Below are 27,333 nucleotides of genomic sequence, written 5' to 3'. Positions count from 1 at the left end.
GGTTTCAAAACAAAAATCAAGCTCCTCAATTTGACACTGTGGGCTTTTGCTAAAGGACTATCCATGAGTATAAAAGAATTACTTGAGCCAGGAACCAGTGGCTCACACCTTCGAGTCCTAGCCACTCAAGAGGCTGAGGAGTAAGCTGGAGGATTGTAGTTTGTAGCCAACTTGGGCATGAGATTTCATCTCCAAAATAACCAGCAAAAATGCCTGACTGGAGGTGTGGCTCAAGTGGTAAAGCGCTAGCCTTGAGCTGAAGAGCTGAGGGACAGTGCCCTGGCCCAGAGTTCAGGCTCCAGGACCGGACCCCCCACCCAAAAACAAAGTAGAATGGAAGAAAGACAGCCTCTTCAGCAAATGGTGCTGGCAAAATTGGTTAATCACTTGTAGAAAACTAAAGTTAGATCCTTATATATCACCCTGCACCAGAATCAACTCCAAATGGATCAAAGACCTTGGAGTCAAACCAGACACTCTAAAAACATTACAGGATGGAATAGGAGAAACCCTATGTCTCCTTGGCACAGGCCGAAATTTTCTTGATAGAGACCCAGAAACACAACAAATCAAAGAAAGGTTGGGACTGCGTGAAATTGCAGAGCTTCTAAATGGCAAAGAACATAGCTAGAAAAATCAATAGAAAGCCCACGGATTGGGAGAAGATCTTCCCTAGCCATACAATGGACAATATCTCATACCTAAAATATACCTGGAACTCAAAAAATTAAATCCCCCAACAACAAATCCTCAAAGAAACAACTGCCCAATAAATAAGTGGGCTAAAGACTTAAAGAGAAACTTCTCTGAAGAGGAAAGAAGGATGGCCAATAGACACATGAAGAAATGCTCAACCTCCCTAAGCATAAAAGAAATGCAAATCAAAACAACACTGGATACCACCTCACTCCAGTTAGAATGATTATAATCAAGAACTCTAATAACAACAGATGCTGAAGGGGATGTGGACAGAAGGGAACCTTACTGCATTGTTGGTGGGAGTGTAATCTTGTTCAACCACTTTGGAAAGTAGTATGGAGGTTCCTCAAAAGACTCCACGTAGAGCCCCCCTATGACCCAGCAATCCCACTTTTGGGCATTTACCCAAATGATCACAAACAAGACCACACTGAAGCTTACAGCACGACTATGTTTATTGCAGCACTATTTACCATAGCTAAGATATGGAACCAACCCACATGCCCCTCAGTAGATGAATGGATCAAGAAAATGTGGTATATATACACAATGGAATTCTATGCCTCCATCAGAAAGAATGACATTGCCCTATTTGTTAGGAAATGGAAAGACTTGGAACAAATTATATTAAGTGAAGTAAGCCAGGCCCAAAGAAACATAGGTCTCATGGTTTCCCTTATTTGCAATAACTAGTATATGTCTGAGACAAGCAGAAATGGTCAGATATGTTGATGTTAGGCAAAATGAACCCCAAGATAAAGATTCAAATGCTTTTTCTTTCTTGCAATTGTTGCTAACATATTTATAAGATGATTTCTTTGTTGCTTTGTATGTCCCTCCCCCATGGTATAACCCCTGTATTCACTGTATTTGATGTTAGTTTACTTTGTGGAGGGGAAGGGAAAAAATAAATTGTTTAAATAGGGATACAGGTAGACCCATTGCAACAATGAGATGTACAAGTCGTTATGTTGAAAAATGAACTTTACAACTTGGCGGGGGTGAGGGAGGAGAGAACTTGGGGGCGGGTATGGGAAAGGATGGTAAGGGGAAACAAAGGAGGAGGCAACAATGCTTGATTAGAAATGTACTCATTACCTTGCCCATGTAATTGTAACCCTCTGTATGGTATTTTTACAATAAAATAAGAAATTGATTTATTGAGTGGTAACTCCTTTGTGCAATTACTTAAAGATAATAAAAACATTAAAAGAAGATGTTAGTATTTCTCAACATCAACTTCATAGGAAAGCTGATAGAGGCCTTTCAAGATGGGTCTTTTAGGGCTTGAATTCAAGGTCTCAGGCTTGCTAGGCAGGCACTCTATCTACCATCTGAGCACAGCTCCAGCCCTTTTTGTTCTAGATACTTTTTTTTTTTTTTTGCCAGTCCTGGGGCTTGAAATCTGGGTCTTGGTACTGTCCCTGGGTCCTTTTAGTCAAGTCTAGCACTCTACCACTTTGAGCCACAGCACCAGTTCTAGTTTTTTCTGTGATTAATTGGAGATAAGGGTCTCATGGTCTTTTCTGTCCGAGCTAGCTTCAAACCATGATCCTCAAATCTCAGCCTCCTGATTAGCTAGGATTACAGGCATGAGCCACTGGCACTTGGCTGTTCTGGTTACCTTGGAAATAGGGTTTGATGGGAATCTGCTTTGTTCTCATAACTCCATGTTGCTTTCATGGCCCACTGACTACCTCCCCAGGGAATTCCTTCTAGTTCTCAGGAAAACTTCACCCCTGGCCTTATCTGAAAGTGGAGGACTGTTGGCACCAGGGAGTTATTCCTACCATAAGACTACAAACAGTATGGCTTGTACCACAAATTCTAAACAGGACAGCTTGGGTAATGAAGTCCCAACAGAGCAAGGCAAAGAAATTCCAAAGAAGAGTCTCACTCTAGAATTTATAAAAACCTAACCCTCCCTCTTCCCCTCCCCACTCCTTGTTTTTCTCTTCCTGCTTGGTGTTATCTAGAGTCTCTCTGCAGCCATGATTAAAGCCTGTTCTAATCTACTGAGGTCTCTGCCTTCTTTCTCTCCTTTCATCCATTTGATCTTTCCTAACACTCATGACTCAGTTTCCTAACAGGGCTTGGCTCTTTTCCTGGGTTGGTCAGGACTGCAGTCCTCCTATTTACATTTCCCAACACAACTGGGATGACAGATGTGGGCTACCATACCTGACTCTTTTCCATAGACACAAAGTGCTGTGTCCTTGAATGACATTGCTTTTCTCCTGGAATGGCTGAGACTTTGGCTCCCAGGTTTCTCCCACACAATGAGTGAGATTTCATTAAAAGGGACAAGAGTGGGGCTCCTGCTTATTTTCTACCTGTTTGCGAGGCCCTGGAATGAGCTTGAAGTGTACATCACAAGTAAATAGCAATGTATTTTCATTATTAAAAATATCACATGCATTATCAAAATATGTAGTTGAGTTACAAAGTATAGAAATAGAAAAGATCCATTTAATATCTTAGCCCTGCCCTCACATTTAGAATCACTACCATTAATCTGATCAGTTTTTCTAGGCATCTTAATCAATTTCTTTTCTTTTTTATTTATTTTTAAATTTATTTTTAATTTTTATTATGTTTTTTTTCTCACTTTTGTATTAAACATGTTTGCTGATTTTTTTTTTCTGATCAGTTGTGGGCCTGAACTCTGGGCGCTGTCTCTCAGCTCTTCAGCTCAAAGCTAGCACTCTACCATTTGAGCCACAGCACTACTTCCTGCTTTTTCTGCTTATGTGGTGCTAAGGAATCGAACCCAGGGCCTCATGCATGCAAGGCAAGTGCTCTACCACTGAGTTACTTTCCCAGCCCTCAATTTCTTTTCTTTCAAGACTTTTCTCCACATTCTCACTCACATCAACTTCACATGACAAACTTAGAAACTCCTAGAGATAAAGCATCAGTCTATTATATATTCTGCTAAAAGCAGGTGGAAATTGTGCAGTTTATGAAAATGTGATTGGAAGCAGTTATGTGGGAAGTCTAAATAATTAACAGAATCTGGGCAGTGCTATCTATGCCTGTAATCCTAGCTACTCAGGAGGCTGAGAGCTAAGGATCATGGTGCAAAGCCAGCCAGGGAAGAAAAGTCCATGGAAAGCTCATCTCCAATTAATCACTGGAAAGCTGAAAGTTGAGCTGTGACTCAAGTGGTAGAGCACCAACCATGAGTGGAAAAAGCTGAATGACAGCTCAAGGCCCTGAGTTCAACCTTTCGTACCAGCATATATAAAGAAGAAGAAAAGCAAGGAAAAAAAAAGAAGGAAGGTAGAGAGGAAGAGAAAGAAAGAAAAAAGAGGGAAAGAAAGACAGATATATAATCAGAGGCCCTTGAAAATCCGACAGTCAATATTTCATGAAAAAGTTCTTTATGTGGAGAGAGAAAAGTGAAACTTAATGCTCTTTGCTTTCCCTTCCCCCATTGTAGTAGAACTCCATGGTTATTTTCACTGAAGGCAGAGTTGGGAGCTCTAGATCAGTTTTACCTCTGTACTTCCCACAGGAATTTGAGTTAGAGATTCAGATTCACTCACCGTCCAGCTATCAGGAGCTCTCGCTCAGATGCCTTCTTCCGGATCTTGGTGTAGAGGTCTATGGTGAAGAGGGTGCTGGCGCTGTTGAAGATGGAGGTCAGGGAGCTCATGAGGGAGGCCAACATGACGGACAGCATCAGGCCTCGCAGCCCTGGAGCCAGGAGACGGTGCAAGTACTGGTTAGGAGCTGAATGCCTTGATCTATGAGGGCCAGACCAACCCAGAGGGCTGTCCAAAGATACTAAGTATTATTTGAAATATTGATGAACTAATGTGCCCATCAACATGTAGACTTCCCTGCATATTTGCTGATGATGTGAGGATGTCAGTGCAGAATTAATTTGTTTATCTTACTTTTTTTTATTGACAAGGTGATGTACAGAGGGGTTACCGTTACATAAGTAAGGTAATAAGTACATTTCTTGTCAAACTTGTTACCCCTTCCCTCATTTTTCTCCTATTTTCCCTCCCCCACCTTCCACCTCCTCAAGTTGTACAGATCACTTCCAACATATTGTCTCATGTATATTGCGGTTGCAATGGTTCCCCCTTGTCCTTTGTCTCACCTGTTGTTGTTCTGTTGCTCCCCTTGCCTTACCTAAGTCAAATAAACACATATACAATACCAGGGTACCAAAATCAAATACAGTGATAACAGGGAATATACCATAGGGGGAAGAACATACCAAAGAAACAAGAAATCACATAGTACATTAAAAACAACAACAACAAGGAAAAACCTCTTGTGTTCATGTCTTGGAGTTCATTTTGCTTAGAGTCATCTTATATAGTCATATGTACACAGCTATTGAGCTATTCTGCTCATCTGCTAAGATTATCCTAGACATATACTAATTATTGCAAATAAGGGAAACCATGGGACGTATGTTTCTCTGGATCTGGCTTACTTCACTTAATATGATTTTTTCCAAGCCTTTCTATTTCTTTATAAATAGGGTGGTGTCATTCTTTCTGGTAGAAGCATAGAATTCCATCACACACACACACACACACACACACACACACACACACACACACACACACACACACACACACACACACACACACACACACACACCCCTCACATTTACTTGACCCATTCATCTACTGAGAGGCATCTGGGTTGGCTCCATATCTTAGCTATGGTGAACAATTCTGTGATAAACATAGCTGTGCTGGTAGCCTTATTTGTAACCATTTGGGTAAATGCCCAGAAAGTGGGGTTGCTGAGTTATAGGGGAGCTGTATGTGTAGTTTTTTGAGGAACCTCCATACTGCTTTCCAGAGTGGTTGAACAAGTTTACACTCCCACCAACAATGCAATAGGGTTCCCTTTTGGCCACATCCCCTTCAGCATCTGCTGTTATTAGATTTCTTGATTACAGCCATTCTAACTGGGATGAGGTGGAATCTCAATATTGTCTTGATTTGCATTTCTTTTATGGCCAAAGATATTGAGCATTTCTTCATGTGTCTATTGGCCATTCTTATTTCCTCTTCAGAGAAATCTCTCTTTAAGTCTTTAGCCCACTTATTAATGGGGTGATTGTTTCTTCCAGGATTTGTTTTGGGGGGATTTAATTTTAGATATGAGGCCCTTATCTGATGCATGGCTAGTAAAGATCTTCTTCCAATCCATTCAGTAGAGAATTTAAATCACAAATATAAATTTGGAAGACTTCAGCTGGACTCTTGTTTGAGAAGAAGAATCAGTCGTGTCATCTTTGTGGAGGATTTCTTTGCTTCCCAAAGACTCACAGAAGCTAAGAGAGGAAGCCTAGTCTGTGGTTCTGCCAAGGAAGTCTTGGATGAGGTAGAGCCAAGAGATAGTTTTGTTTTTGTTTTGTGCTAGGGTTTGAACTCAGGGCCTCATGCATTCTAGGCAAGTACTTTACCACTAAACCATGCTTTCAATCCTTCTGTGCAGAAGTTATTATTATTATTATTATCTTATTATTATTATTTGAGAGGTTAAATTGGTAGTTTTTATTGGAAAACCAGCAACTGCAGGTGTTCTTCTGTCTCAAAGACCCTTTGAATACACTTAACAATGTTAGAAAACTGAGCCATGAGAGCAGGAGAGAAAAGAAAGAGTAGAAAAACAATAACAACAAATCAACTCCAATGGAGAGCTGAAGTGAGTCACCATGGTGGCTGGAGGAGAGCCAGGGGACAAGCAGCATGGTGTCTAGTTTTAGATAGGGGTCTCACTTCCTGCCTAGGCTCATGCCTAGGCCATAACTTCCTGCTTTTGGTTTCCTACTATAGCTATTAGACAGGTATGTGCCACAACACCTGGCTTCTTCTGTGGAGATGGAATTCATGGACTTTCCTTCCCAGGTTGATGTAGAACCAGGAGCCTACCACATCCAGCCTCCTATGTGGCTAAGATGATGACAGACATATGCCACAGAGCCCAGCTTTTGGTTTAGAAGGGAGTCTCATGAAGTCTTCTGTCTGGGCTGGCCTCAAACAATGCTATTCATCTCAGTCTTCCACATAGCTAGTATTACAGGTGTAAGCCACTAGTGTCTGGCTAAATCCAAGAGTTTTGAACCATTGTAGGAAGTTTAGTCTCCATTTTCCTTTATCTATTAGTCATGGCTCTGAACCTTCTGGAACAGAGAAGGATGTGGGCATAACTGGTGTCATGTTTGTGTGTAGTGTTCATTTCATCCTCTAAACATTCACATGTGTCACAGAGATGTTAACTATTGTTTCTGAGCTCTGTGCCTTGCTCTGCTTCTGTTTGCCACAGCAATGATCACCGCCAGTGTTCCTAATAATTAACTTATTTATATGTATGGTTTATTTTCTATCTCATGAAACTGAATGTGGGTTGTAAGAGGAAAGGGTTCTTTTCCTCACACATTGATGTTCTCTGAGGACCCAAGCGGGCACATAATCAATAGATTGAGATCTATGACTTGAGTATCACTGGGTGACAGATAGAAGGAAACTTAACCTCAAAACTTTGGAGTACATGTTTGGGGTAATGCAAGACTTTTCTCATCAAACATACCATGTTGTTGATTAACTTGGAAGGCAGTCTTAAATCTGAAGGAATAGGGATTCCTCTGCCAGAGTCTGTATCTAGTTTACACTGTCATCTCCAGACCCCATATGTGTGGTTGGTTTCCTGTAAAAGTTCCTCAAGAAATTCATTGAATAAACTGGACACTGGTGGCTCATGTCTGCAATCCTAGCTACTCAGGAGGCTGAGATCTGAGGACCACAGTTCAAAGCCACCCCCAAGCAGGAAAATCTATGAGACTTATCTCCAATTAACCACCAGAAGTGGTGCTGTGGCTCAAAGTGATAGTGCGCTAGCCTTGAGCAAAAAGAGCTCAGGGACAGCATCCAGGCTCCTGAGTTGTACCTTTTCTAATTTGGGAAGGGGAAGGGAAAAACAAAATGCTGACCCATTGCAACAATGAGATGTACAAGACACTATGCTGAAAAATGAACTTTACAATTTAGGCATGGAGGGAGGGGAGGGGGGAAGTGTAGGTGTGGAGGTGGGAGGGAAGGGATGGTAGGAGCAAAACAAAGGAGGAGGTAACAATACTTGATAGGAAATGCACTTATTACCTTACTCATGTAACTGTAACCCCTCTGTACACTATTTTTACAATGAAAAAGTATAAAAAAGAAATTTATTCATCTGGTCTCTAGGGTTATAGGTCAACTTGAACTTACCAGCTGGCATGAGTTCCAACACCAGTGTTGGGTATGCATAGTTAGTGCAGCCCACATCCACTCCACAGTGTTTCATACATTCAGAAGGCACGACACAAGCCACTGTATCTGAGGGCAGAAGCAGAGGTGAGTTCAAGGACAACTATGGGAAAAAAAGACGAAGAAGTGGATGAATACGTTGGGTAGGAGGAAAGATAGTTTCCTGGAAATGAGAGACTGAAATTGGAAATGGATATGATAGATTGTGTCTCTCTTTGCCCCGAAGATGACCTAAGCATTGCATTCTCATAGAACTGCATGTTCTAACTCTTGGAGCAGAACTGTCCCTTGGGATGTGGCCCAGTTTTAGAGCAAACCAGACGCTGTTGAGTCCATCCTCCGAGACCATGAAAAATCAACACAGAACAAAACAGCAGCAGCAGGGCTGGGAAGGTGGCCTAGTGGTAGAGTGCTTGCCTAGCATGCATGAAGCCCTGGGTTCAATTCCTCAGTACCACATAAACAGAAAAAACCAGAAGTGGCGCTGTGGTTCAAGTGGTAGAGTGCTAGCCTTGAGGAAATGAAGATCAAGGACAGTTCTTAGACCCTGAGTTCAAGCCCTAAGACCAACCAAAAAAAAAAAAAAGGAGACTATCTGATATATTTATCATCAGGACTATAGAATCTAAGACAGCTACATAATATTTCACCTAACAATTGCTTAATCCATGTTGTTCTCATTACCACACAGGATATTCTCCAGGACAAATTGTATGACAGGCCCCGAAACAAATCAGAGAGAAAAAAAAAGCAGCAGCAGCCACAACAGAAAGTTATAAAGTTGTGGAGCACATGGGCAGCAAAGATGGCGCTGAGAGGGAGTTGAGTGGGCAGAGCCCAATTTGCTTTATGTTCTATTCATAACCAGCCCTGGAAGCTTAGGTGCATGATAGGGTGTGACCTTGACAGTGATTGGTTCCTTTTCCTCCCCTCCCATGCCATCTGGTCTTTTTTGCTTTAAAAAGTGCTTGCTGTGTGTTAATAAACAAGTTTTCCTGCTTGACTTGACTCCTGGCTGCGTCTGATTGTCTCCCAGGCTAAGGGAGGCTGGGGAACGGGCGAGCGGCTTCACTTACCTTTCCTTGGACCCCGTCCGTCTTTCGTGGGATGGACAAAGACCCGACATCTGGCACCCAACGTGGGGCATGAAAGGAAAATATACTGGCCAAGGCTAAGTGGTCTCTCAGGGTAAGTGAAACACTTAGTATGGGTAATGCTATTTCACAGAACAAGGAGGAGGAGGCAACATTAGGCCTAGAGGGAGTAAAGGAGGACTTGGGAAGTGAGAAGGAAAAGGAATGGGTCAAATTTGACTGAGAACGCACTGAAACATGCACAGTGGAAATCAAAACAAGGGTGAAGGTTACTCCCTTTGACTCAGGTGCCCCTAATGGTCCTAGGCTCCTTCCCTATTCCCCCGATTTGGGGGTGAGGTACAGCACCTTATGCGACCTGTGAGAGGGAACTGCAAGACCTAGACCCCTACCAACCTTCCATGGAGGGGCCGAGGGCTGAGGAAGTAACCTACTCGGAGGCCTGCCCTTTAAGGGAAGTGCCACCCGGGAGCCCAGACCCTAGGCCACAGGATTTGCTTCCCCAAGCGTATCCGGTCAATCTGGCACTAGGAGCTAACAGGCTCTTGGAATGGTATCCATGGGAAGCTAAGGACTGTAAGGTCTGCTCCTGGATGGTAAGAAGACTCCACCCTCCTCGCAGCAAAGTCTCCACCCAGTTCCTGCATGACCTAAGCAACTGGCACACCTGGAAGAGGTCACATCTGCATCTGATAAGGTCACATCTGAAGTTGATGTGGCCACACCTTTTTCAGCCCATACCCTATATAAGGCCTAGCCCAGGCCCAGACGCTCTTTTCTCAGCTCTTTCCTTCTCAGCTCTTTCTCAGCTCTCTTACCTCTTTTCCCAGTGCTCTCTCTTTCTCAGGTCTTTCCCAGGCTTTTCCCATCCACGTGGAGTGCCAACCTGGCCTGGTCCCAGCAGTTCTACTGAATAAACCTACCCCTTACCTGAATACCAAGTGTGTGCTGCTGTTCTTACTCAGCTACCTCTTTTTAAAAACCTACAAGGACCTTAAAGAGCTCCACAAGGCGGTGGTGGAGGATGGCCTGAACTCTCCTTGTGCCCAGACCCTATTACAGGACATTGCTTATCACCCATGTGTCCCTAAGGACTGGCTGGATGTGGCCAAAGCCGTCCTCACCAGTTCTCAGTTTATTAAATGGTATGCTTTCTTTAAGGAGGAATGCAGAGTGTGGGCAGAGAATAACCAGCAGGCTCAACCCACGATATCTATTACTTATGCCATATTAACAGGGATGGGGGAAGGGTACTCCAATGGTGTCCAACAGGCCGCAATACCTGGCCTGTACCATGACCAGGTGAGGCAGGCAGGACTTGCTGCGTGGTACAAACTGGATGATGGGCCCACTGAGTCCCCCATAGCAGGAGTGAGACAAAAACTTGGTGAGCCTCTAGCTGAGTTTGTAGACTGAGTCCACAGAGCATTAACTGCAAGCTACCAGAAGGGAACCTCCGAGATCAGTTTGTAAAGCTGCTGGTCTGGGAAGGGATGAATGCAGACCACTGCATGGCCTGTGGGGGATTGAGAGAGAGTTCCCTGAGCAGATGGGTGGTGGTCTCACAGGATGTGGAACGCAACAGCACGAGTCCCAATCATTAGCTTTAGCTTTACAGGCTCAGACATCTGCAATGACTGAGGCTATTACCCAGGCTCTGGCAGCCCAGGGCCAAAGGAACCCCAAGACCATCGGGGAGAGGGACTTGTTTTAAATGCAGGCAGGAGGGGCACTTTAAGAGGGACTGTTTACAACAATCCCCTGCCAACCAGCTGGGGCAGGGGATGGTGGGCAAACCGCCCCCTACACCCTGCCCCAGGTGCAGGAAGGGATACCATTGGAAAAAGCATTGTCGATCCAAGTTTGATTTAGATGGGAAGCCTTTAAACAAGGGGAGGGGCATTCTCCAACCCCGTTAACTCAAGGAGGAACCCCCTCTGCTGTAAAGCCCGGCAGCCTCATGGCAGGGCAACCCAGGCCCATTGGACCGTTCCCCTGTGGAAGGACTCTGCCCTAAAATGAGTATTCTCATAGGCGGAAAGAGGTTTCACTGCTTAATTGACACAGGGGCAGATCGAACCATACTCAGGGAGGAGGAAGTGCCCTTGGACTGGAAGCTTGCACCCGGGCCCCCGATATTGGGGGTAGGGGGCAACTCCCAGTCCAAAGAGATGGTTGACCTTATGAAATGGAATAACCCAGATGGAGAACGGGGAAAGATATGCCCTTTAGTGGCAAAAAACCTCACTGCCAATTTACTAGGGCAAGACATGCTAAGACAAATGGATGCCATGGTCACTACAGACCATTGAGCATCCTATGATGATATCCTGGATGGGGAAGAGGCACAAAGGCTTAAACAGGATCTAGAGGGAGTTAAAGAAAAAGATTTTTTTAACTCTTATAATTACAGAGAAGAACATAGGGGACCCGCTCAGGTGCACCCAAAATCCTAAAGGCCACTGCCCCCCACCCAGTACCTCCCATTAGGTGGAAACTGGGAAGCCCTATTTGGGTGGAGCAGTGGCCATTGACCAAACCTAACTTGTAGCCCTCCACCTTTCGGTGGAGGAACAGATAAACCTTGGGCACATTCGCCCTTCTATGAGTCCTTGGAACACACCATATTTGTTATTCAAAAAGCCTCTGGAGCATGGTGTATGCTCCAAGATCTATGTAAGGTAAATGAAAGGATGGAGCTAGTAGGAACGCCCCTAAGAGGCATGCCCTGGACTCCTGCTATACCTTCAGAATATACCTTGGTTGTGACTGATATTAAAGATTGTTTTTTTTTTTTTTCTATCCCCCTGCATCCAGATGACTGCGAGAAGTTTGCTTTCTCCATCTCTTCTCTTAATTTTTCCCAGCCTGAGGAGATTTGAATGGATGGTGCTGCCACAGGGAATGGCCAATAGCCTGGCCTTTTGCCAACAATACTTGGCTACACTTTTAGGGCCTATGCTGGGTTCAGATACCTCCCTTGCCTATGTCTACATGGATGATCTAATTCTGGGGCACCAAGACCCAGGCCACCTGGAGGGCCTTCTGGCCCAGGTTCTCGCCATATTAAAGAAGGGGGGTTTTACCCATAGCCCTCAATAAAATTCAAAAGGTACCTCCTTTTAAGGTACTTGGAACCCACCTTACCTTGACTCAGGCCAGCCCCCTTAAGCCTTTGCTGGATATTCCAGCCTCTCTAACCTTAACCCAACTTCAGAGTCTTTTAGGGGAAATCAATTGGCTGTTGCCATGGGTTCCCATCCCTAAAGATAGTCTTGTGCCCTTATTTGTCCTACTAAAAGACAGGACACCCCAAGAAGTTATTACAATTAAAGACAGCCATCGGGCCATATTTTTGCAGTTCCAAAAAGTCCTGGATGAAGTTTCCCTGAAGAGGTATTCTATTTTTGAGCCCATTTCCCTTTAGTTGTTTGCAGGTGTCACAATTTCTGCAGTTTTAACTCAAAGGGGGGAGCCATTAGAGTGGGTTCACACTCCCCTGGGGGGCACATCTCAGGTGTACTCTCAGGCAGACCAACTTGCAGATGCTATTGTCAAGGGAAAGACCCAAGCCCAAAGGCATTATGGCCTCGACCCTCACTCCATTGTTTTTCCTTTTCGGATCGTAGACATTAAGTGGCTCACTCAAACCAATGTTCATCTTGCTCTCTCCTTGGAGGGGTTTCTAGGCCATATTGACTGCCATTACCAGCCATCCAAATGGACTGTCATGTAATGGCAACTCCCCCTTAAAATGCCATCTCTATTTTCTCCTACACCTATTCCTGGTGCCCTCCATGTTTTTACTGACGGAGGTAAAGCAGGCTCTGCATATGCAGCCTTTGAGGAACAACAAAAGACCCTGAGCCAACAAAGATTTCAACCTTGTCAAGGGTCAGCACAATATAAAAAAATGCTCGCTATAATTATGGCCCTTCAGGACATCCAAAAATGCTTTAATTTGTATTCTGATAGCTTATATATGATTAACTTGCTCCCTCATATTCCCCAGGCACATATTAAGCTGTATGAAAACTCTATTTCTCCTCTTATGGTTACCCTTAAGAGCCTATTAGAAGGATGGGGAGCCCCTATTCATATTCAACATTTGAGAGGGCATTTAAAACTTCCTGGGTTTTTATCCCTAGGCAATAATTGGGCAGACCAGTTAGCTACTGGCCCACAAGCATTAACGTTACAAGAGGCTACCTGTTTGCATGATTTAACCCACATTAATTGGAGAGGTCTTCAACATAGATTTCCTCAGATTCCTGTAAGGACCTCAAAAAGATAGTACATACCTGTAAAACATGCCAGCCCTTCTTAAAAGTACCCCCATTACAACCACCAGGGGTAAATCCCAGAGGCCTTAAACTTAACATCCTCTGGCAAATGGATGTTACTCATTTCCTAGCCTTTGGTAAGTTTAAATATATCTTTGTCTCTATAGATACCTACTCAGGAGCATGCTGGGCCACAGCACATACAGGAGAAAGAACTAAACATTCACAAGCACATTTTCTTCAATGCTTTGCCACCTTGGGTCTACCAGCACAAGTTAAAAGTGATAATGGACCCTGTTTTGTTAGTAAAGCAATGTCAGAGTTTTTTGACAAATGGCATATTAATCATACTACAGGAATTCCCTATAATCCCCAAGGCCAAGCGATTATAGAAAGAAATCACCAATGTCTTAAGGAGCAATTTTTAAAACAAAAAAGGGAGTTAGCCCCCATATACAGTTACAGATAGCTTTGTTTACCATTAACATTTTAAATTTTTCAAAAGGGGCAACTGAATCCAGATTTCAGAAGCACTGGGGACAACTAAACCCTAAGCCTCAAGTGAAAGTCAGGTGGAAGGACCCCCTGACACAACAATGGAGAGGACCTGACCCCCTAGTTACTATGGGCAGGGGCTTTGGATGTGCTTTTTCCCATAGGGGAGACAGCCCCCATTTGGATCCCTGCCAGGAACCTTAAGTTTTTACCCATTTCCTCTATACAGGAGGATGCCCAAGGATAAACTAACCAACAAGGAAAGAAAAATGGCTATGGTGGCTGAGGCTTATGTTTAAAAGAGGGAAAGCCAGAAAGGTAATTACTAACCATCCCCAAGGGCAACCAGCCCCTGAGAAGCTCTTGTGTTCTCTAACAATTGCAGATGGTGATACTCCAGCTGTTGGCTGTCCTGACCCTCCCAGTCCCGGCAATGGCCCTGTGGAATCCACACCAACCTCAATGGGTGACCTGGGCAGTGATCAGCTCTGGCAATGCAGAAATCATCAAATAACTTGTCTTTAGATCTTTTTCAACCCCACAGGCAAATAGCCAGATTACAACAAGCCCGAAGTGGCAAAGACTGCTATCCCATCCCTGACTAATGTTAAAGGACTGCTAATGACATTGCTTGGCCTGGTAATGCTTTTGCTGATGGTTTTTCTATGCCTTCCTTGCATTATACGTGCACTGCAAAACTCTTATGAGCTTAGCCAGCCAGTTACATAGGATCAAGCTCCAAATGAATGAATTTCCCTAGAGAGGAATCGCAGCAAGAGATGGGTAAGAGGGCGTGTCAGTCTGACCAACCTAAGACAGGGCCCTCAGCTTCGCTCTGAAGAAGTTCCCAATAACGGGTAAGGCAGACAAGGTGATCCACCCAACCTAAGACAGGCGGGTTTGCTTCTTTAAACAAAGACAGGGGAGATGTTGGGAGCCATTGGGAGCTGACAGTAAAGCTCAAAGGTCATCTTGACCCCTGTGCTAGCTTAAAGGCACATATAAGGAACTGGCTTACTTAAAAGATACCAGGTGCCCGGGATTGCTTTGCTATGTCTGCAGTTTGTTTTAAATATTCCTCGTTTTTCTGGACTATAGTAGAATGGCCTGAGTGTGGGGGCCCACGAGGATGCACCGAGCAGCATGTGTGGAACTCCCAATACCCAGGCTGCTCCCATACTCTGAAGAGGACGACCTTACGAGATACTGACTTTTATATGCCCAGGAATTAATCAAACTGCTCTGGACATTTCTAACTGTAGCGGGGCTGATGTTTATTTCTGTGCTAGGTGGGGATGTGAGGTAACTGGGACAGGCTCTTGGATCATGCACAAGGGCCCTCCCTATCCTTGTCTGGCGAATCTCGACCCCCAGACTTGCCTCAAACCCCCTGCGTGGCCAATGCTATTCTTACCAATGTAATCCTGTTAAAATAACCTTTACAGAGGAGGGAAAAGGATAACTAACTGGAAGGGGGGCCTGCCATTAAAACAAAAAAGGGGGAATCTGTGGAGCACATGGGCAGCAAAGATGGCGCTGAGAGGGAGTTGAGTGGGCAGAGCCCGATTTGCTTTATGTTCAGTGCGTAACCAGCCCTGGAAGCTTAGGTGCATTAGGGTGTGACCTTTACAGTGATTGGTTCCTCTTCCTCCCCTTCCATGCCATCTGGTCTTTTTTGGTTTAAAAAGTGCTTGCTGTGTGTTAATAAATGAGTTTTCCTGCTTGACTTGACTCCAGGCTGCGTCTGATTGTCTCCCAGGCTAAGGGGGGCTGGGGAACAGGTGAGTGGCCACACTTACCTTTCCTCAGACCCCATCCATCTTTCGTGGGATGGATGAAGACCCGACATAAAGTTATAATCAACCTACTATTTTCTACAACCGTAAAGATGGGTCATGTGCGATGGCCAATTGATTTGACTCCTCCATAATAAAGGAGATAGTATTTCAACATCTTTCAAGTATTTTTCATAAAGGAGAAGCATACAATTTTTTTGTTTTTGTTCTGGGGCTTGAACTCAGGACCTGGGGTGCTATCCCTTAGCGTTTTCCCTCAAGGCTGACTTCTACCACTTGAAGTATCGCTCTACTTCTAGCTTTTTGGTGGTTAATTGGAGATAAGAGTCTCTTGAGGGGCTGGGAAGGTGGCTCAGTGGTAGAGAACTTGCTTTGCATGCATGAGGTCCTGGGTTCGATTCCTCAGCACCACATAAGAAAGAAGAAAAAAGCCAGAAATGGCACTGTGGCGCAAGTGGTAGAGTGCTAGCCTTGAGCTGAAGAGCTGAGGGACAGCGCCCAGGCCCAGAGTTCAGCCCCATGACCAGACCCCCCTGCCCCCCAAAAAAAGAGTCTCGGGTATTTTCTGCCAGGGCTGGCTTGGAACCATGATTCTCAGATCTGATAATAAGAAGCATGTACCCTTTCTGACACCTTCTCAAAGATGCCACCATGGTTAACCAGGACACTCACCCAACCTTCACTTGACAAATTCTACCTCATCCCACAGTGCCCTGCTCTATAGCCTCTAAAGTTCCTTAGATTAAATTAGCAGCAAAACAAGACTCATAGTCTCAAATGCCCACAGGCAGAATAAGAGATATTAGGAAATGGCCAAAATTGTCCTGCCTCTCACCTCCCCTGCATAAACTATTCTCTCAGCCTGGAATGTTGTTTGTCTTTCCATCCCAATGGGTTTTCTACAAAATCAAGTTCTTAATGAGACTTGAAACTACTTTTCAAGCTGGGACCCAGTGGCTCACGCCTGTAATCCTAGCAACTCAGAAAGCTGAGATCTGAGGATTGTGGTTCAAAGCCAACCCAGGCAGGAAAGTCCATGAGACTTTTATCTTCAATTAATCACCAAAAAGCCAGAAGTAGAACTGTGGTTCCAAGTGGAAGAGTGCCAGTCTTGATTAGGGACAGTGCCCAGGCCCTGTGTTCAATCCCCAGTTCTCTCTGTCTGTCTGTCTGTCTCTCTCTGTCTCTGTCTCTCTCTCTGTCTCTCTGTCTCTCTGTCTCTGTCTCTGTCTCTGTCTCTGTCTCTGTCTCTGTCTCTGTCTCTGTCTCTCTCTCTCTGTCTCTCTGTCTCTCTCTCTCTCTCTCTCTCTCTCTCTCTCTCTCTCTCTCTCACACACACACACACACACACACACACACACACCTTCTCAAATTTCAAGCCTGAAGGGGAAGAACTATGGACTCAGAGCTTGCCTGTGTAGAGGATGCGGCTGATCATTCCTGGCATCACCATGAGGAACATGGGCAGCAGCTTCAGGTAGCCGCACAGTATGCAGGCAGCCTTCACGTGGGACATATCCTTGCCACATAAGCAGCGCTGTACAATGACCTGCCAGGAAAACATAATTGAAAGAGAGTAAGCATGCCTTTTTAGGGACTCATGTTCCAATAATAAATAATATGGTGAGGTAGAAAGTAATGGGCTTTGGAGTAGGACCATAATTTGAATGAATCCTTTTACACAGCATTTCTTCTCTCTCTTTTTGATTAGTATATATTAATTATAGGAAGGGATTTCATTGTGATATTCCCACATATGTTAATATAGTATAGTTTAATCAAAGTAATTCTCTTTGTTTCTCTATTATTTCCCCTCTCCTACCCCTCCCCCCTTTTTTGGTGCTGTTACTAGGGCTTGAACTCAGGGCCTGGGTGCTGTCCTTGAAGTTTTTTTTGCTCAATGCTAAGTGCTTAACCATTTGAGCACTGCTTTTTTGGGTGGTTAATTGCAGATATAAGTCTCATGGACTTTCCCATCTGGGCTGGCTTTGAACTTCAATCCTTCAATCTCAGCCTCCTGAGTAGCTAGGAATGACAGGTGTGAGCCACTGGCACCTGGCTTTCTTTTCCTCTCTTAAGAACAATTATAATGAGTTTCATTATTTTATTTTCATAAGTGGAAAGTACTTTCTAAATACTTTGATCACATTCACCCAGTAATTCCTGTACTAAAAAAAAAAAAAAGATATTGGGGCTGGGAAGGTGGCTTAGTGGTAGAGTACTTGCCTTGCATGCATGAGGCACTGGGTTCAATTCCTCAGCACTACATAAGCAGAAAAAGCTGGAAGTGATGCTGTGGCTCAAGTGGTAGAGCACTAGCCTTGAGCTGAAGAGCTGAGGAACAGTGCCCAGGCCCAGAGTTCAGGCCCCACGACAGACAAAAAAAAAAAGATATTATTCTGCAAAAAAGGCATGGCTCAAGCGGTAGAGTGCCTACCTAGCAAGCACAAGGCCCTAAGTCCTCTGTTCAAACTCCTGTACTACAAAAAAGAAATAGGCCAGGTGCTGGTGGCTCATTCCTTTAATCCTAGCTACTCAGAAGGCTGAGATCTGAGGATCCCAGTTCAAAGCCAGCCTGGGCAGGAAAGACCATGAGACTCCTATTTCCAATAAACCACCAGAAAACCAGAAGTGGTGCTGTGGCTCAAGTGGTAGAGCGCTCGCCTTGAGCTGAAGAGCTAAGGGACAGCCCCTCAGGCCCAGAGTTCAAGCCCTACGACTGACAACAATCCCCCAAAACCCAAAAAACCAAAAGCAAAAAAGAAATAGGCTCATATTCACATTCCTCACTCTCTCCTTTCAACCTCCTGCTGCTGCTGCACAAGGATTTTCACAAGGAGATATTTCAACATTGATAGTTACCCAGGTTGAACTTGCAACCCTCCTTCCTTAACCTACCAGAGTGCTGGGGTTATAGTCATGACACTACATTCAAATTAAGAACTGCCTAAAAACAAAGCTAAAGAAAGCAAAACAAAAACAGGTCCAACCACAAATTGGAAGCAATTAAAAAAAACTCCTAAATTATCTGGGGTATTAGTTTCCAGAAGAAATAGGATCACAGTCATACATTGCAAAAGAGATAAATAGATCCATAGCATAGGAGATTGTGGTGAAATTCTCAAACTCAGAGGACAAAGGAAACACAAACTTCCAGAGAGAAAATGAAATCATACCCCAAAAGATCAGGAATAACTGGATTTTTCAACATTCATAGCAGAATCCAGAAGACATTGGAAAATTTTCCAATTGAGAAATGTGTGCATGGCTAAACTAATAGCTAAGGAAAGTTAAGAGTGAGAAGGACATGCAAACTCATAAAAATTTTACATCCTAATGGGGTCTATCTAAGGAAATTACTAGAAGATTTGTTTACTCTTAAAAGAAGGAACAGATGAAGCAAGAAAATGAGATGAGGACAAAAGAGAGATAACACAGGACTGGAGCAAAAGAATCTTAAAGGTGGTAGGTGAAGGGGGTTTGGGTTGAAGATGACAACTTGTTATATTCAGAGACCAAAGGCTCTGCAAGTGACTGAGAAAAACCAGTAGGAAGAGTACTTAGTGCATTTATAAGTGTCCAGAGTAATTTGTAGAGGGTTTGGTGTCTAGTAAGAATAATTACTGCCCAGATGCTTGCTTGCTTGCTTGCTTGCTTCCTTCCTTCCTCCCTCCCTTCCTCCCTTTCTCCCTCCCTCCCTTCCTCCCTTCATCTCTGTCTACCTGTCTGTCTGTCTCTCTCTCTCTCACACACACACACAAATTTACCTGGTCTGTGCACCAATACCACAGAGCTGTAATGACCATTCCAAATACAGTTCCTGGCCATGGAATATCTCCAGTGACTGCATCCCGGAATATGTGGAAGGAGTCCTCTTGAGGAGTGTAGCACCTGGGGCTGATTGTCAGGTTGTCCCCACCAACTACTGTTGGGATAGCATTCATATACTTCTCTTTAAAGTTCTCATAGCCTCCAACTTCAATGAAGGCTAAAAAGACATTATATAAAATAACATATCATGAAAACTCAAGACATCTAATATGTATGATTACTCATTTATGTTAAGAGGTGCATAAAAGCACCCCATTAGTCTGGTCAAATTCTTTTTTTTTTTTTGGTCAGTCATGGGGCTTGAACTCTGGACTTGGGCTCTGTCCCTGAGCTCTTCAGCTCAAGGCGAGCGCTCTACCATTTGAGCCACAGCACCACTTCTGGTTTTCTAGTGGTTTTATTGGAGATAAGAGTCTCATGGACTTTCCTGCCCGGGCTGTCTTTGAACTGTGATCCTCAGATCTCAGTCTCCTGAGTAGCTAGGATTATAGGCATGAGTCACCGGTGCCCAGTTTAAATATGGTCAAGTTCTTAGTGACCTTTTCCCACAATCTAGGGTCTCATTAGTATCAGTCAAGGTAGCTGACTGGCTTTCACAAAGTATACAAAACAACTAACTTTTTTCCCCTTATGATACCCTTTAAAGTTTTAGTTTTCATGTTTAGCAAAAATGTGTGGCAAAAATATACTTGTTATTTAAGGCTGGCAGTGGTGGCTAACACCTAGAGGTGTTAACTTCTCAGGAGACTGAGATCAGAGGATTGTCCAAGCAGGACAATCTTGAGACTCTTATCTCCAGTTAACCATTAAAAAAGCCAGAAGTGGAGCTGTGGCTCAAGTAGTAGAGCACTATCCTTGAGCACAAAAGCACTATATATGTTATATAATATATTGTTGTTATTATTATTAATTAGTGCTGGTACTGGGGCTTGAACTCAGGGCCTGTACACTGTCCCTTAGCTCTTTTGCTCAAAGCTGGCACTCTACCACTAGAGCCACACAGGTCTAATTTCTTCCTCTTCATTTTTTAATTGAGCACATACATTTCCTCAAATATCATGCTGGGATTATGTGACAAATGAGTGTAACAAGGCCAGATAATACAAAGGATTTGCTTTTATTAGGTAAAAATTATTCATAACAAAATACATGAGGACCTTGGATATAAGAATGTCTCTCTCTTGATCCAAACAATAAGAGCAATGAGGCTGAGGAATACCCAAGGGAGTTTATCTCTAAGATCAGAGGTTCATTGTTAAAGAAAAATGAATAAGACTACCATAGAAGTTCTAGATAACTAGACATAATGTACACAGGAACTGGTTCTAGTCTCCAGAATATTATACAATGGAAGTTTTCTGAAATTGATAGAGTTGTTTGTATTTGTGCTCTCCAAAAAAATAATCCATTCACCTAGCTTTATCTTAGATACTTGAAATGTTGGTAAACAAATGAACTCAAATTTGGTAGGGTCATGTGGCGAATGACAGCCCTACTGTATTGCATCAATAACCATTGTGGATTTGCAGTTTTAAGTTTTTGCTTCATACATCTCCAAGCTATGTGATTAGGTGTGTGCATATTTAGCATTGTTGTATGTAGCAAGTGGATGGAGTACACTGGCAACAGGCCAGGAGGGAGATGTTTATTTTCACTCTCTGCCTTTTTTACTATATTAATTAACTATTTGTTCAGCAGAGTAAAAAAATGACAAATTGCTTGCTAGCATGACTTAAGAAATGGAATGGGCTAATAATACAGATAAGTGAGAGTTACAATGGAAAAATCTAACCTATGTGGTTGAATAATGTATTTTAATGAATTTCCACCTCAAGCTGCTACAATTAGATTTTTGCTGTCTAAATTTTTCCCTAATAGTAAAAATTTCATTTTACAAAATTGTATATAACTAAGTTTTTTTGCACTTTGGGTCCAATGTACCAATATTTCTGGAAAGTTATAACCTCAAGGTATTGATTTTATCCATTCTAACCACTTAAGGATATTAATGTTAAACAAGAAGACCCTTTATGTAAACAATCATTATTTTCCAAGCCAATAATAACCTGTCTTATTTCTTTGTGCTGAGCTAACAAAGCAAGAAAAAAAAAGCCAGGCAGATTATTTCAATGATAATTATTTCAATGATAAGAATTAGGTAAAGGATAGGAAAATGTGACCCAAGAGTTGGGAACAATGGTCAAGAGTAGCCAGACAGAAATTTTTTTCTAGGGCTTTGCCCAGGTAGTCATTTCTTACCAAATATCATGAGGATAAAAGAGCCAATCAGCATGATGAAGGCCTGGAGGGTGTCTGTGTAAATCACTGAGGCCAACCCCCCTGTGAAGAGAAAGAAAAGATCAAAGCACTTTTTAATCCATGAACTCATCTATCTGCTGCCATGTTTGGGTTGTCCTCCTTCAACTCATCTAAACAAGTCAGGGGAAAACTCATCGAAAGCTCCTGAACCACAAGCTTTGTCTTGACATCATTATCTCTTCAGCATGTGCGTCTTTCGTTGATTCTTCTACTTCCCTTGTCTTGTTCTGAATCAATTCTGGTTATAGTGGGGTTCCATTATTTTTTGTGTGTTTTCAGTCAGAACATGCATGTATAGCCTAGAAACTAGGGAAATTGAGGGCACTGGGTGAGAACAATGCAAGGGGTAATTTTGATCAAGACACATCTTACTCATAAACTGCTACGTTGAATTGCAATGCTTTTGTATGACTACTCAACGTTAATATAAATATAATTAGAAATAACATATTCCTTAGAGGCAGAGGCAAAATTTCAATAGGAAAGTTACCTTAAAGAATCCTTCAATTTTAAGGGAGGATAGAGTGAGGAACAGAGGGAAAGAAAAGCATGAAGCCAGTTGATCCATGGTGCACTTGATGTGCATTTATTAATACTAGCAGAATTAGAAAGTCAAATATAACTTGAGGGTATGAGTAGGGTAGGAAAAGATGGAAGAGAATGATGGAAGGGGTGAGTAACATTGATCAAGACTGCATTGTACTGATTTGTTGAACTTCAGTTCATTGTACCACTATTTAAACAAAAGGATCCCTCCATTTCCTCTATTGAGCATAGCTTCCTGAGCAGTAATTGGCAGAACCATTTTCACTCCAGCACTGGGGACATGTCTTTATCTTGTGAATTGAATACTAAAGTTAGTCATTATTATGTTTTCTGCAGTGTGCTGTGTGTGTGTGTGTGTGTGTGTGTGTGTGTGTGTGTGTGTGTGTGTGTGTGTGTGTGTGTGTGTGTGTGTTGTGATTAGCAGAGGACAGTGACTGGGTAAAACACAGCAGACTCACCTGTGATGGTATAAACAGCAGTGATAGCCAGGAGGATAAAGATGGCCAGGTAAAGGTCCAATCCCAAAGCCAGCTTTATGAACACGGCACCAGAGAATATGTCTGCCTAAACAGGGACCAGTCAGGATAGGGAAGAAAGATGCATTTCAGAACTCTGGTTTCTCTTCTCCCTTGGTGGTGTACATGCTCCATGCTCTTCTTTTCCTGGTAGATTCTTATCATTTAAGACTCCACAGACTTGGTCCTATAGCAAAATCTTCCATTAAGCCTCAAATAGCAGTTGTTAATCTCTTCTATATCCATAGCTATTAGCTCATTGCTCAGTTGAGATACTTATTAAAGTGAGAATCTTTTTCATACCAGCAAGCTTAGGGAGGACAAATGTATATAGGAAACCTCTTGACTGTGATGTAGCAGTAACTATATTCTGAAAACTTACATTCTTGTTTGCTAGTAAGAATGTTTATCTATCTATCTATCTATCTATCTATCTATCTATCTATCTATCTATCTATCTATCTATCTATCTATCTATCTATCTATCTATCTATCTCTATAGGCAGCATTGGGGTTTGAATTTAAGGCCTTGTGCTTGCTAGGCAAGCATTCTTGAAACATGCCTCTTGTCCACCTTGAAACATTTTTGGAGCAGGGTGCTAGTGGCTCACTCCTGTTATCCTAGCTACTCAAGAGGCTAAAATCTGAGGATCACAGTTCAAAGGCAGCCTGGGCAGGAAAGTCTATGAAATTCTTATCGCCAATTAACCACCAGAAAACTGGAAGTGGTATTGTGGCTCAAAGTGGCAGAGTGTTAGCCTTGAGTGAAAAAACTCAGGGATAGCACCAGGCCCTGAATTCAAGGCCCATCAGGATTAAATTATTTACATAAGATCCAATTTGAGGAACTTTTGTAGGTCAACTCTGATATAACATGAATATCACAATATGCATAATAATCCCATGTAAATCAGTGACAAACAGCAATTTAGGAGTTCATATTAATCACGTGGCTCAGTGAATGTGGGAGGGGTGACCCTTGCCCTCAGCATGCTGAATGCTTACTAGTAACTATGGAAGGAATTCTGAAATTGGAAAACCATCATTTGGCAATCATCATAGCAAAGACTGGATCAGAGGACACTCATTTATGAATGTGAAATCTGGTGGAAAGCTAGGAAGAAGAATAGGATATTAGAGTGGTTGAAAGTTATCTTCCAATGGATTCTTTATTAGTTATCAGAAGGCACACCCAATAATTCCATAGTAGAGAATTTGGGCAAGACTTTGGCCGTATAATAAAAGTTAATATCACTGAGGAACAGATGGACAGTAAATCCTTCCACACCCATACTTTGAAAACTTGCTGGACTTGACTACATCTAAATTAGAAACTTCTATGCATCCAAAGGTAAGTTACATATTGGGGCAAGGTATTTGTAATGCAATGGCCCATAAAGGGCCCATATTGAAAATTGATAAAAAAAAAACAACCTACAAATAAATAAGAAAGAGACAAATTGCCAGATGCCAGTGGCTCATACCTGTAATCCTAGCTACTCTGGAGGCTGAGATCTGAGGTACATGGTTTGAAGCCAGACTGGGCAGGAAAACTCCCTAAGATTCTTATCTCCAGTTAACTACTGTAAAAGGTAGAAGTGAAGCTGTGGCTCAAGTAACAGAGTGCTAGTCCTGAGGGGGGAAAAATACTCAGGGACAGCTTCCAAGTCCCAGGACTGACATATACACACATACACAAAGAGCCAAGCTAACTCAACAAAAAAATAACATGGCTGGAAGTGTGACTCAAAGAGCAGAGAACCATCTGTGAGTGAAGAAGCTGAGCAACTACACAAGGACCTGGGTTCATTATGGAGTAGAGGTAAAGCTCAAATGGTAAAGCATCAGCCATATGCAAGAAAGCTAAACAAGAGCACAAGGTCTTGAGTTCAAGCCCCACTACTGGCATTACAAAAAAAAAGATGAGATGGAAGTGAAAACACTTGAAAAAAATCTTTTCTAATGAATATAGACAAATGGGCAATAAGTACTAGAAACACATTAAAATTTTCAACCCCATTGGAAGTGGAATATTGCCAATGAAACATAATAAAATATTACTACACAAGCATAAGAATGGTGACATTGACAAGAAAGCAGGCAACACCAAAATCTATGACTAAATCTACAGCTAACAACTTATGTCCAAGAACTTCCTGGATGAGGTGTGTATGTGTGTAAGTGCATGTGTGTGTGTGTGTGTGCATGCTTGCATGTGCATGCATAATGGTTCATACCTAATTTCTCTCCAATACATTACCTGAACTGCACAGCTCAGGTCTGCACTAGTGATCTCTCATTAATGTTTACTGTACTCCATGTATCATCTCTGCAATCTTACTGTGAAATTCTTGAAAGTCAGATCTCATTTGAGAGAATCAGTTATTGGACTGAACATTGGCAGTGCATAGATGGAGAGTGAAAAGTGTTTAGTCTACTTTGTGTAAATTAATTTTCATAGTTGTTAGTAGAAGAAATGACAATAAAAGTAGACTACTAGGTAGATAAGTAAAATTATTGTTTTATCATTAGGAAGGAAGATACTTGAACATGGTGGTAGAGAGTGGTGTACTACCTTTGTTTGAGCCAAACTTTCTAGCTTTTTTTTTGTTAGTTAATTGGAGTGACTCTTGGATTTTTCTGTTCTCGCTGGCTTTGAACTAAGATTCTCAGATCTGAGCCTCCTGAGTAGCTAGGATTATGGATATGATGAACTCCCAGCTATGCAAATATTCTTAACTGCTCAAGTGGTAAACAATGGCAGAGATGTGGCCATTTTAATCATTTAAGTATGCAGTTCACTACTATTAACTATGTTCACAATGATGAAGAAATGTCATCTTTATTCTCATAAAGAGGAATTACAATGATCCAAGATTTCCTTTTGTTGCTAGGGAGTGGGTTGGAACTATTATCAATATTTGAAAATGAGTCAAGATAAAACAATAGTTCCAATCAAGTTTTATTTCCTGATTTCAAAATTTGCAATGTGGTTTGCTAAAAAATATCAGTGTTTTTAGAAAATGTACACTAACATATTTGGAGATTACCCTTAACCCCTAAATACTTCATGTATACAGATAATTTCCTTCCTTCTTTCCTCCCTCCCTCCCTCCCTCCCTCCCTCCTCACTCCCTCCCTCCCTCCCTCCCTTCCTTCCTTCCTTCCTTCCTTCCTTCCTTCCTTCCTTCTTCTCTCTTTTCTCTCTCTTCTCTCTCTTCTCTTTCTCTCTCTTGGCTTCTTTCTTTCTTTCTTTCTTTCTTTCTTTCTTTCTTTCTTTCTTTCTTTCTTTCTTTCTTTCTTTCTTCCTTCCTTTCTTCCTTTCTTCCTTTCTTTGTGTGAAGTACTGGGGCTTGAACTCAGGGCCTGGATGCTGCCCCTTAGCTTTTTCACCCAAGCCTGGTGTTCTACCTCTTGAACCACATAGCTCCATTTCCAGCTTTTTGGTGGTTAATTAGAGCAAAAATTCTCACACACTTTCTTGTCTGGTTTCTCAGCCTCCTGAGTATCTAGATTACAAGGGCGAGCCATTGGTGGCTTCAGTAGCCCATTTTAAATAAAGTTATTGGAGTATTGAGAGTTTATGAGTAAAATGATCTTTTCCCCAATCTGGGAAGAGAACAATTCTAAAATCTTTCCTATCTTAGCTCTTATATCGGTTTAATAAGTAACTAGCACAGAATTAGTTATCAGAGTGTAAAAGTATACAAACAATCATGTGTAAGATTAAATATTATCAATCTTACTCAAAATAAACCTTGTATGTAAGAATGGACTCGTGCTGTGCTATTTGTGTTTTTTCCCCAGCAGATCATAGACTGTATGGTAACATACACATGCTCTTGGCCTTCCTGTACCTCCACCCAGTTTTCCATACCTCCTGCACCACCAGGAGCCCTCCACTCCAGAAGGTCACTGCCCCTTAGTGTTTTTGTTTAAAGTTAGTGCCCTACCACTTGAGCTATACCTCCATGTCCAGTTTTTTGGTGCTTCAAAGAGGAATTTTCCTGCCTGAAGTGGCTTTGAACTGTGATCCTCAAATCTTAGCTTCCTGAGTAGCTAGGATTACAGGCATGAGCCACCAGTGTCTGGCTCAATGGCTCCTTTAGCTGCTAAATGTGCCTTTAACTGCCTTGGTATGTGTTCATGCTCTTTAGAGCCATAAAGCTATAGAGGTCAGAGCCAGAGGAGAACCGGGAGATTGTCAAGTCCAAACTCATTCGGGAGACGTGAGCACAAAGTCTATGGCTCCAGGGGCTCCTCTGCTTCTAATCTGTCCATCTGGGGGACTGCTGGAGAGACTACCTCCATTTCCACCTAACAGAGAGCAGGCCCTTTTCTGTCTGCACAAAATGTCTCTTGCACTTGTCATAAACTCTGTTCTAGATAGTATTTCAGTATATTTGTACATATTGTCCTTGAGGCGAATTATTTCACGTGCAGCAATCTAATCTCTTATCACTTTGCTG

At 42.6% G+C, this 27,333-nt stretch overlaps 1 protein-coding gene across 1 annotated transcript in view; it reads right to left on the bottom strand.

The window, feature by feature from the left end:
• The window catches only part of LOC138808501 (solute carrier family 5 member 4), a 47,914-nt gene that overhangs the window by 8,040 nt on the left and 12,541 nt on the right, over positions 1-27,333 (bottom strand). Inside the window, exons 6-11 of the mRNA XM_069994785.1 lie at positions 22,808-22,913; positions 21,744-21,824; positions 19,421-19,641; positions 17,067-17,202; positions 7,947-8,054; positions 4,248-4,398 (exon numbers count right to left, since the gene is read on the bottom strand). Coding sequence (XP_069850886.1) covers positions 4,248-4,398; positions 7,947-8,054; positions 17,067-17,202; positions 19,421-19,641; positions 21,744-21,824; positions 22,808-22,913 — 803 coding nt within the window. The remainder of the gene's footprint in view (positions 1-4,247; positions 4,399-7,946; positions 8,055-17,066; positions 17,203-19,420; positions 19,642-21,743; positions 21,825-22,807; positions 22,914-27,333) is intronic.

Source organism: Dipodomys merriami, unplaced genomic scaffold (assembly GCF_024711535.1).
Source record: "Dipodomys merriami isolate MVZ:Mamm:240054 unplaced genomic scaffold, mDipMer1.0.p SCAF_45, whole genome shotgun sequence".
NCBI lineage: Eukaryota > Metazoa > Chordata > Mammalia > Rodentia > Heteromyidae > Dipodomys > Dipodomys merriami.
This window is presented reverse-complemented; position numbering and strand designations above follow the sequence as displayed.